Genomic DNA, 12530 nt, shown 5'->3' with positions numbered 1-12530 from the left:
TATGTGGCACAAGGGTTTAAGGGTAAATGCAGATAAAACAAAAGTGATGATATCTAGGGTTGGTGGCGGTGCTGTCAAAGACGAGGGAGAGTGGCCATGTGCAGTTTGCCACAAGGGGATGGGAAGTAATTCCATCTTGTGCGGTGTGTGATAAATGGGTGCATAAGAGATGTAGTGGTATCAGAGGTAGACTGTGAGATAATGCTGATTTTATGTGTACGGCATGTCTGGGTGAGCAGCTGGAGATTGTCAGACGTGAAAGGATTGAACTTGCTGGTGAATCTCTTGAGTGTGTGTGGAAGATTTTTGTTATTTGGGAGACATGTTGTGTGCTGGAGGTGGGGCTGGAGCTAACTCTGTGGCTAGGGTGAGAAGTGGTTGGAAGAAGTTCAGGGAGTTCTTGCCTCTCCTGACATTGAGAGGACTCTCCCTACGTGCTAAGGAGTCGTTGTATGCAGCATGTGTTAGGAGTGTAATGCTGTATGGTAGTGAGACCTGGGCAGTGAAGGAGGAAGATATTCGCCGGCTCAGACGTACAGAAATGACAATGATTAGGTGGATGTGCAGTGCGTCCCTGTGTCCAAGGCCTGGAGGGGCTGGGTTTCCGATGGAACAGTTGAGAGGTAGGATGGGACTGGAGTGTATTAGTGTTGTGATGAGGAGAGGTAGATTGAGATGGTTTGGACATGTGGAGAGGATGGGGGATGGTAAGTTGGTGAGCAGGGTGAGAAGTGTTAATATTGGGGGTGGGGTTATAAGGGGTAGACCGAGAAAGACATGGGACGAGGTCATTAAGTGTGACCTCAGGGTTAAGGGACTGAACAGTGAGGCTGCAATGGATCGTGCAGCGTGGAGAGCCGCCATTAGGTGACCAAGGCCAACACATGCAAGCATGTTGGAGCCTTTAAGAATGAAAACGAATTAACTGCACAATATATTCAGAGGGACAGCAGACAGACAATTGTTTAGGGTGGGTTTTCGTTTATAAATATGAATGGATTCTAGTACGGTATTCTTAGATTCTTACTGGTACCTGTGTCTATTATACAGAAATTCTTTGGATCAACAGAAGTATTACAAATATATGAATGTTCCCTTACCACTGAGTGAGGAGGGTCGCTCACAGGGAGACCTGACCTGCTCGACTGACCTCTATGCTCGTCAACCCTTAGCTTGAAAGCTCGTATTGTGCTTCCAATATACCCTGTATGGGAACTAGAGCACTTATATTCATAAACGACTGACGAGTGGAGGGCAGTTGGTAGTTGGTCTTTGTAATGAAAAAATGACTGAATCTTAAAATCATTCTTATGAACAAATCTGAACTTTATTTAAGGATAGAAAATAGAAAAGTTATATTTCAGTGCCCTCTCTATCTTTTCTGATACAGTATCAAGAAAAGGTAGAGAAAGATACATTTCCTCCTTACTCACTGTACGTACAGGTTGCTTTGGATTGTAAATTTTGGCTAAGAACTTTCTAACACAGTTGTCAAAAAGAGCAGTGTTGAAACCATTGTTAGCAAAAAAATTCCTCAAAAATATTACCTATCTATCTATCTATCTATCTATTGCCAGACGCCTCAATCCCGTTCTGGGTGGCCACAAACAAATTGCCTCCACGTCGCCCTGTCCCCCGCCATTTCACTGCCCTACTCCCAACTCACACTCCCCTCTCTCATATACCTCTCCACCCCATCCCTCCATCTCATCCTCGGCCTCCCCTTCCCTCTACCCCCTTCCACCTCACTCACATACACTCTCTTCATCAGTCTTTCACCCTCCATCCTCTTCACATGGCCAAACCACCTCAGTGTATTCCTCCTAACGCTTCCTATCACATCCACATCCACACCACAACGCTCCTTTATATCCTCATTTGTCAGCCTGTCTCTCCATGTGACTCCACAGGCTCCTCTTAAATAGTTCATTTCCACTGCTCTCACTCTTGACTTGTGCCCTTCCAACAACGTCCAAGCTTCACTTCCATACGTTAGAGTTAGTATCACAATACTGTCAAGTAGTAACTTTTTCACTTCCATGCTCACTTCCCTGTTTCTTATCACTGCTTTCAAGGAACCAGCAACCTTTCTTCCCTGCTGTACCCTTTCAAGCGCTTCACCCTCCAAACCTCCATCCTTAATCATCACACTACCCAAGTACTTAAACGTACTCACATTTTCCAATTCCTCACCATCCAGCCTTGCTGTACATTCATTGACTTCACCTCTCTCAAAGACCATCACTTTACTCTTCCCTACATTCACTCTTAGATTCCGTTTCTTACACACTCTCCCAAACTCATCCACTAAGCCTTGCAGCTCCCCTTTGTCTTCACTGAACAACACAGTATCATCTGCAAACAACAGTACAGGGAGTTTCCAAGCACTACCCTCTCTCACCAGGGCCACTCCAGCATCCACTACCCTACCTTGTACCTCTTTTATTACCCCATCCATGTACAGATTGAACAACCATGGAGACATGACTCATCCCTGTTTCAACCCAACCTTCAAAGAGAAAAATTCACTCAGTTCACCATCCACACACACTGCAGCCTTAGCACTATCATACATACTCTTCACAGCATTTGATAACTTCCCATCTACTCCATATATTCTTAATTTTTTCCACCATCCTTGTCTATCCACCCTCTCGTGTGCTTTCTCCAAATCCATGAAAGCCGCATACAACTTCTTTCCGTTCTCTAGAAACTTTTCCACTAAAGATGTAAGAATGAATATCTGATCTACACAACCTCTTCCCTTCCTAAAGCCTCCCTGTTCTTCTCCAACTAATTTCTCTGTTCTTTCTCTAACTCTGTCTATAAGTATCCTACCATACACTTTTCCTATTATACGAAGAAGACAAATGCCCCTATGATTACCACACACTTCTTTTTCCCCTTTTCCTTTGTACAAGGGAATAATTATACCTGACCTCCAATCCTTCGGAACTCGGCCTTCCTCCCAGGCCAATCTGCACATCTTCCACATCCATTCTACTACAATCTCTCCCCCATGCTTCAGCATTTCACCACGCACTCCATCAATTCCTGGGGCTTTCCCCAATTTAAGTTTTTTCATTGCTTCCACAACTTCTGTCCTACTGATTTCTTCTTGTCTTCTCACCTCCCTCCTTCTCCCTGCCATTCCCCAGCCACTTATACTCGCATCACTTCCATCCTGTATGTTCAACAATTCCTTAAAGTGTTCTCTTCATCTGCTCACATTTTGTTCCTTCTCCATTAGTAATCTACCATTTTTAACTTTCACTCCCCTGCTAACTTCACTTCCACCCTGTCTGACTCTCTTCACCTCTTTCCAGAGCATTTTCTTGCAGTCCCTCCACTTTACATTCAAATTCCTTCCAAATTCCTCATCCACTCTTTTCTTACTCTCTCTCGTTTTCGTTTTCGTTTTTAAAGGCTCCAACATGCTTGCATGTGTCGGCCTTGGTCACCTAACGGCGGCTGTCCATGCTGCACGATCCATTGCAGCCTCCCTGTTCAGTCCCTTAACCCTAAGGTCACACTTAATGACCTCGTCCCATGTCTTTCTCGGTCTACCCCTCATAACCCCACCCCCAATATTAACACTTCTCACCTTCCTCACCCAACTATCATCCCCCATCCTCTCCACATGTCCAAACCACCTCAATCTACCTCTCCTCATCACAACACCAATACACTCCAGTCCCATCCTACCTCTCAACCTCTCTACCTCTAACTAATCTTTTTACCTCTCTCTTTCTTTCTACATATAACTCTCTCTTCCACCTCTCAACTTCTCCTCCTTATGGAATAGGTTTTAGGTTGAAGTTAGGTTATAAGCTCTATACAAAAGTGTTCTAATTGCATTCACCTTAAAAATGAATGGACAGTATCTAAAAAAGCTAGTACACAAACCCGAGAATGTAGGCTTACAAGATACAGACATAACCAGGGTGCCATTTAACTAATGTATAAATAAATCAAGAAATGGGAGTTTACCGTTAACTTCACATTCTTTGGTAAATTTTATGTTGTTATGTTGTTTATTTAGGTAGTTTAAAAAAAGTGGAGCATGGCTTTCATCTTGAAATATAAGTAGAGTATCATCCACATATCTACGATAAAAGATGGGTTTAAAGTATGCAGGACAATTATCCAGCCATTTCTTCTCCCAAAAGCAGAGAAAAACATTAGCCATAGTCGGACCCAGAGGCGAGCCCATAGCCACACCATCTACCTGTTTATACACGTCATTATTAAACATAAAATGGCAGTCCATGACACAAACAGAAATCAGGTTTTTAAAGGACTTTTTACTCATACCCATGACTTCTTCCGTATCATTAAAAATTGAATTTACACATAAATCAATAGTTTCATCCAAGGGAACATTAGTAAACAATGAGGTGACATCAAAACTACACATGTAGGAGGAGGTTGGTAGTCTGAATCCAGAGAGAAAGTTAAAGAGCTCAAAAGAATTTTTAACCGTACTGTATTCTCCTTCCCTGATATGCCTTTATATAGCTTAATCATGTCTCCTCTTTTCCTTCTTCCTGTAGTGTAGGTAGATTCAGTTTTCTAGTCTTTCTTCGTCGCTTAAATCCCTTAAGCTTGGTACCCATCTTGTAGCAGCCCTTTGAACTTTTTCAATCTTATCTATGTGTTTTTTTAGATGAAGACTCCAGACTACTGACGGATACTCCAGGGTTGGTGTGATGAATGATGTTATTATCTTTCATAGCATGTCTTCATTTATGTATGTGAATGCTATTCTCATATTTGCAAGCAGTGTATAGATGTTCCTTACCTTATCACTGATGTGGTCAGCCAGAGATAGTCTGTTCTCTTTTTCTGATGTGTGTAGGGTTTTACTTCCTCACTTATAATCCCAATCAGGTCTTTTTCCACTTTTACCAAACATGATTACATGACACTTGTCCACATTGAATTTCATTTGCCATGTATTGCCCCATTGATGAAGTTTATTTAATTCTTCTTGTAGCTCTTTATAAGAGTCTGTGTTAGTAAGTCTCCTTTGTAATTTTGCATCATCCGCAAACATATTTAGATAGCTTTCATTTCCAGTGTTACTATCTATAGCATTTATATACACTAAAATGTAATTGGTGTCAGCACTGAGCCCTGTGGAACTCCGCTAGTCACTTCCCTCCATGATGAGTAATTTCCTTTTAGTACTGTTCTCATTTCTCTTTTTATGAGAAAATCTTGCATCCAACAGTACAGTTTGCCTCGGATTCTTCCTTGATGATACAGTTTCCATGAAAGTCTTTGGTGTGGTACTGTGTCAAATGCTTTCTTAAAATCTAATCTACCTATCCTTCTCTGTTCTGTAATGTTTCTGTTACTCTATCGTAGTAGGTCAACAAAATAATAAAACATGATTTTCCCTTTCTGAAACTAAACTGTCTTTCTGTTATCATATTGTGTTCTAGATGATTTACCCAAACTTTTCTTATCGGCTTTTCTAATACCTTGCTTACAACACTGGTTAGTGATACTGGTCGATAGTTGAGTGAATTTTGTCTATTCCCTTTCTTGAATAAGGGAACAATGTTTGCTTTCTTCCAAATATCAGGTAGTTTACCATGTCCTAAGGATTCTTTGAAAAGTAAAGAAAATGGTTCAGTTAACTCCTTTGTATATTCATGTAGCACCCAACATAAAATTTCATCAGGACCATTTGCTTTTCCTTTGTGTAATTTACTTAACTCTTCATGTATTTCTTTTTCTGTTATTTGTATATCTGGTAGTATGTTTGGGCATGTATGTTCCATATAATCCCTCTCAAAATTATTTTCTTCTGTAAAAACTGATTGGAAATTGATATTCATTGCTTCACAAATATCCTTCTCTTGTGTGTAGGTGATCCCCTCATCGGTAATAGATTGTTTTTTATCTTTTACTTGGGTTTTGCTTCTGGTGTAGCTGTAAATAGCTTCAGTTGATCACTACTTTTATTTACGATGTCCTCCTTAAACTGTTTTTGGGCTTCTTTCCTTATTCTTGTATAATCATTTCTTGCCAGTTTATAGTTGTTATATGTGTGTGTGTGTGTGTGTGTGTGTGTGTATGAGAGTGAGTGAGTGAGTGAGGGAATGAGAGAGAATGAATGAGTGAGACAGGGTTGGAGGGTAGTAGGGCTGTTTGGCTTTCTTGTCTCCCACCCTTCCCCATGCCTGTTTGTCTCCCCCCCCCCCTTGTAGCTTGCTGCCTGCTTGGCTGTCAGTTGCCCTCCCACTGTCTCACCTTCCTGCATGTGATGTTTGCTATCTCATCTTTTAGCAGTAGTATTGTTTGTGATGTTTCTGTGTCAGTCTCTGTTCGTTGAGTAAGGTGCAGTACCCTCACATCCAACACGGTAATATTGTCATGCATGGGTCCCGTGTTGGACCAAAAATGTGCTGGACAAACAACAGAGCTTATGGGGAAAAATGAATTATGTCAGCAACCCTAGGAAAAGTCACCCTAAATACCTACCATATACCTATACATATATTGGTACTACTGTAAGTATAATAAATGGTACTGTACTATGAATGATAACAAACCTTTTAAGATAGTGTCAGTGGGCTTGCTGGGAATGGAAGGTGATATCCGACGCTGTAAGTAGTCCTACTGGGTCCCTGAAGGATGGCTGCTAGCATCACTAGTGGATAATGGCTGCTGCTCCTCCTCAACCTCCCTCATAAATCCTTTGAAATTCCTCTCCCCGTTCTTCGGCCTCTCGATGAATTCTACTGTAGCTTGGTGGCCTGAGGGAGGTGCTGCCGCTTCTTTGGGTTCTCAGATGGCTTCCTAGGCATCATGAGCAAGGTAAAATGCAGTAGCAAGGGCAGAAAATGCAGCGAGAAAAAAGCACCATCCAATGCAAATTATGCGACTGAGTGGCGCTGTGGCAGGAAAAATTTAAACAAAACATCATGTGAGAGCAGAAGCATTTTTCATTGGGCGACATCACGATCACATCACGATAGCGGGCAGGGGAGGCTACTTGATCGGAGGTTTTGATTGGCTGTCAGCGTCACGGGAACGTCCAGTATGACCGTGTTGGACCAGAGGTGATCATGCTAGAGGCAAACTCTGCAGATTTCGCCCACTTCTCGGAGCTCTGTCAGTGTTATGTTAACGTGTCCGTTTTACAGTACTTAAATCGTACTAATTTTTTGCTCTCCGTGCTGGATGCGGATCGTGCTGGACAAACGAGTGTTGGATGTGAGGGTACTGTATATGAGAGTTATTGGGCCGGGAATGCATCTCCGGCTTTTCTTCAGTATCTTATGGGGAATATTGCTTCGATATCTGATATACTCACTGACCGAACACTCCCACTTGTATACAACACTGCCGGATATCTGGGTGTGCCTGTATTTAGTTTTATACATTTTACTGAAATTAATAGACAAAATGAAAAGAAACTGAATTACTGCTTATAGCTCTTGTACCATCGAAAATAAACATTAACCCTTTCACTTCAGGTGTTCTTGTTTGCCTGGATGTCCTACACATGGGGGTTTTGAGATATGTAAAGATAATTGTTTTGGTAAAATATTTCACACCAAAAAATAGACAATAATTTTGTGAATAAAATGATGTCTAACGATGTAAAAAAAGAAAATAATAATTACTTGTGTTGTGGGCTGTCAAAACCTGTGGTGTTGGAGCTCCTCCACTGCCAGACGAATGGCATTCAGTATAAGGAGGAACTCAGTTTTTTTTTTTTTTTTTTTTTTTTTTTTTTTTTTTTAATAGCACTTTCATTTCCACTCTGACTTTCATCTGACAGCATACTGTGAGTCATCAGATATCACTTCCATCAGATACAGGTAAGCTGCCACGGTACCAAAACATCTCGTACCGCATGCCTCGACATCCTTCTTGTACATAATGAAAGTAATAGACAATAAAAAGTTGTCGTCTCGCAATGTCAGTTCCTCAGTCTTGCCACCTCCTGATACTGAACCATTATTGGGACGCCAGTACTGGCACTCAAATATAAAAATTCCAGAACACGTATACGTGCCACCTGATGGCTACAGACAGTTTCTTACTGACACATTGATATGTCACCTGATGTGAAAGGGTTAAGCCTAGTCATACCAGTGATGGAACTCTGCCAATTTGTGTGTGTGTGTGTACCATCAGACTCACAGGTTCCTTCCAGTGTGCCACAACTCCTTGACAGAAGAGTGCTGTCCAGGCATTTGTGTTGAGCTTCATTCTAACTACAGTGATATAATATGGTTTAAATTTTCCGATGTTGTAGTTCAAAGATTTTACTGTTTAAGACAGTCAGTAGCATGTGGGATAGGACTGTAATGTTTAAGATTAATCATTAGTACAGCATTAGTTCACACCCCAGATGGTGGAAGAATAAATACTAGAGTCTAGGGTTATTAGGTAAAACAAGCATTAATATATTTTTCATTGTTACTCTGCCGATTCTGATACGATGCTGATTACCGATACCGATACGGATACCAATGGCATTTGCTTGTCAATTTACAGCACAGGCCCAACAGTCCTGCTGTGTGCCTCACTCCATCACTTGTGTTGGTTTAATTCTTCCATTTGCCTGAGTTGGTTTTTTCTTGGCCAGAACTACTGCAGTGATGTGTGTTATGAAGCATCTGAGCTGGTGCGTGGGCAGCTGTCAACTGTGCCACTGTATCTGAGGCTGGGGGAAGATGCAGAGCTCTCCAGTGTATCCCTACCTCAGCTTCACACACTAACAGGACGTTATGGCAAGCTGGTGGACGTTACAGGTCAGTTGGGACCATCATATCTTAATTGTAATGGGGTGCTTTAGAAGCTAGTATCCCAGTAGATGTCACCACCACTGGGACAAACACAATCCCCACACTGTTTAAAAAACATATTTTTCTTTGTTAAATATCTACACTGTTGTGTGAAACTGTGAATCATAGTAGTGTCATATACTGTAATATAAATAATACTAATAGAACACATATGTATAATGTAGCGTGAATTGTTTATATTTATCATAAACGGAAATTAAAATATCATTGACGGCATGTGTGGGTAAGGTTGAAAATTGGAATACAAATGTTTGCGATTGTGTGTGTGTATGCGCCAACGTAAGATCGTGCTAGCAGATTGAGAGAAGAGTTCTGGACAAATGTGGAAGTGTGCATGGAAAAGTTTGGAAGGAATGAGAGAGTGTTTTTGATCGGTGATATGAATGGTAAAGTAGGGAATGTGAAGGTGGATGGAATAGTTGGTGAGTGGGGTGTGCCTGCTGAGATAGATGAGAATGGCAGTGCGTTAGTGGACATTTGTGCTGGGAGGGGGTTGGTGATAGCCAATACCCTCTCCAGGCATAAAATGATCCACAGGTATACATGGCAAGTGATGAGAAGGGTGGGTGGTGAACTGAATGAAACAAAGGCAGTGATTGATAATGTGTGTGTGGATGAAAGGATGCAAAGATGTGTAATGGATGCAAGAGGTTATAGAGGTTGGGGGAGTGAACTTTCTGACCACTACTTGGTGGTGGCCAGAATTAGGATCCAAGTAAGATGGAGAAATAGAAGAAGGGAAAGGCGAGAGGAAGTAGTAGTTACAAGGAGAGTGGAAAGGTTACAAGAGGACGAGAAAAAGGCAGAGTATAAGAGGGAAGTGGAGGAACAATTGGGCAAATATGAATTGGAGCAGATGGGGGACGGGTAAGGTGTGAGCAGGATATTTACAGAAGAAATATGTGCAGCATGTGATGTGGTGTGTGGGAGGAAGAGAACATGGAGGGGGGTGCAAGGAACAGCGTGGTGGACTGAAGAGGTGAGACAGGCTGTGGCACAAAAAAAGAAAGCATACAATGAATGGATGAGAATAGGGGCGTGGAAGAAGTTGAGAGGCGGAAGAGAGAGTTATATGTGGAAAGAAAGAAGAGAGGTGAAAAGATTAGTGAGAGAGAGGAAGAAGAGAGTGGATGAGGAATTTGGAAGGAATTTGAGTGTAAAGTGGAGAGACTGTAAGAAAATGTTCTGGAAAGAGGTGAAGAGAGTAAGACAGGGTGGAAGTGAGGTTAGCAGGGGAGTGAAAGATAAAAATGGTAGATTACTAGTGGAGAAGGGAGAAAAAGTGAGCAGATGGAGAGAACACTTTAAGGAATTGTTGAACATACAGGATGGAAGTAATGTGAGTATAAGTGGCTGGGGAATGGCTGGGAGAAGGAGGGAGGTGAGAAGACAGGAAGAAATCAGTAGGACAGAAGTTGTGGAAGCAATGAAGAAAGTTAAATTGGGGAAAGCCCCAGGAATTGATGGAGTGTGTGGTGAAATGCTGAAGCATGGGGGAGAGATAGTAGTAGAATGGATGTGGAAGATGTGTAGATGGGCCTGGGAGGAAGGTAGAGTCCTGGAGGATTGGAAGTCAGGTATAATTATTCCCTTGTACAAAGGAAAAGGGGAAAAAGTAGTGTGTAGTAATCATAGGGGCATTTGTCTTCTTAGTACAACAGGAAAGGTGTATGGTAGGATACTTATTGACAGAGTTAGAGAAAGAACAGAGGATTTTGTTGGAGAAGAACTGGGAGGCTTTAGGAAGGGAAGAGCTTGTGTAGATCAGATAATCATTCTTAGATCTTTAGTGGAAAAGTTTCTAGAGAAGGGAAAGAAGTTGTATGCGGCTTTCATGGATTTGGAGAAAGCATATGACAGGGTGGATAGAAAAGGATTGTGGAAAATATTAAGAATATATGGAGTAGATGGGAAGTTGTTGAATGCTGTGAAGAGTATGTATGATGGTGCTAAGGCTGCAGTGTGTGTGGATGGTGAACTAAGTGAATTTTTCCCTTTGAAGGTTGGGTTGAAACAGGGATGTGTCATGTCTCCATGGTTGTTCAATCTGTACATGGATGGGGTAATAAGAGAGGTAGAAGGTAGGGTAGTGGATGTTGGAGTGTCCCTGGTGAGAGAGGATAGTGTTTGGAAACTCCCTCTACTGTTGTTTGCAGATGATACTGTGTTGTTGAGTGAAGACGAAGGGGAGCTGCAAGGCTTTGTGGATGAGTTTGGGAGAGTGTGTAAGAAATGGAATCTAAAGGTGAATGCAGGGAAGAGTAAAGTGATGGTCTTTGAGAGAGGTGAAGTCAGTGAATGTACAGCGAGGTTGGATGGTGAGGAAATGGAAAATGTGAGTACGTTTAAGTACTTGGGTAGTGTGATGATTAAGGATGGAGGTTTGGAAGGTGAAGTGCTTGAAAGGGTACTGCAGGGAAGAAAGGTTGCTGGTTCTTTGAAAGCAGTGATAAGAAACAGGGAAGCGAGCATGGAAGTGAAAAAGTTACTACATGACAGTATTGTGATACCAACTCTAACGTACAGAAGTGAAGCTTGGATGTTGTTGGAAGGACACAAGTCAAGAGTGAGAGCAGTGGAAATGAGTTATTTAAGAGGAGCCTGTAGAGTCACATGGAGAGACAGGCTGACAAATGAGGATATAAAGGAGCGTTGTGGTGTGGATGTGGATGTGATAGGAAGCATTATGAGGAACACACTGAGGTGGTTTGGCCATGTGGAGAGGATGGAGGGTGAAAGACTGACAAAGAGAGTGTATGTGAGTGAGGTGGAGGGGGGAAGAGGGAGGGGGAGGCCGAGGATGAGATGGAGGGATGGGGTGGAGAGGTATATGAGAGAGGGGGGGTGTGAGTTGGGAGCAGGGCAGTGAAATGGTGGGGGACAGGGCGACGTGGAGGCGATTTGTTTGTGGCCACTCCAAACGGGATTGAGGCGTCTGGCAATAGATAGATAGATAGAAAAATAACCTTTTGGTTTGACTGTGGTAGAACGGTAATTAACAGGAAACTGAGGTGGTTATATAGTATTTTAAGGGTAAACTTAACTAAAAAAACAAGAATTCTGATAAGTGTCATATTCTCAAGAACCGAAACTGGTGGTAGAAGTGATTAATTGTGAGAATTTCATATTCACAGACAAAATACACTGATAACAATGCTGGCTCAAAGTTAGTTAGGGGAAATATCAGAGAGAAGAGTCAACTGGGTCATGGTCGAGAATTGTACAGTAGTGTAGAAATTGCAGATCGTCCCTCCAGTTGTCTTATGGGTTATTATTCGGGTATTAGGCAAAGAACTGAGTGTAAAATATTGGACCATGAACCAATTAATACTTATTCCAGTTTATTGATTTGTTTGGTTATCCCCTTAAGCAAGGGCATGTCGGAGGCTGTCCTTGCACCTCAAGCAGGGATACTCGTGTTCCGACAGACTTTTTAAAAATATTTTCCAAAAATCAGTTATGAGTCCTAGAATATTATAATTACATATGCATATGGCACATACCTTCAGCTTTCCCCTGGGATGTTTGTTGAGCCTTCGTCGACTACTGTAGGACTTGTGGGGACTTCTGAAGTTGGGTAACGAAGTCTCCACTTTACACCTCCCAACACTCCGTAATATGGTTACCACAGCCTGATATTATAATTAGAAACACTATTCTATAAATTTCAAGTAGTTTGGAATCCATACTCCAAAAAAA

General features: G+C 41.9%; 1 protein-coding gene across 1 annotated transcript in view; it reads left to right on the top strand.

The window, feature by feature from the left end:
• LOC145390675 (putative RNA polymerase II subunit B1 CTD phosphatase rpap2) overlaps window positions 1-12530 on the top strand; it is a 206318-nt gene that overhangs the window by 55177 nt on the left and 138611 nt on the right. Inside the window, exon 4 of the mRNA XM_080265468.1 lies at window positions 8612-8777. Coding sequence (XP_080121594.1) covers window positions 8612-8777 — 166 coding nt within the window. The remainder of the gene's footprint in view (window positions 1-8611; window positions 8778-12530) is intronic.

This window comes from Coenobita brevimanus, chromosome 15 (assembly GCF_032717465.1).
Source record: "Coenobita brevimanus isolate Jiangsu-jjx chromosome 15, ASM3271746v2, whole genome shotgun sequence".
Lineage (NCBI taxonomy): Eukaryota > Metazoa > Arthropoda > Malacostraca > Decapoda > Coenobitidae > Coenobita > Coenobita brevimanus.
This window is presented reverse-complemented; position numbering and strand designations above follow the sequence as displayed.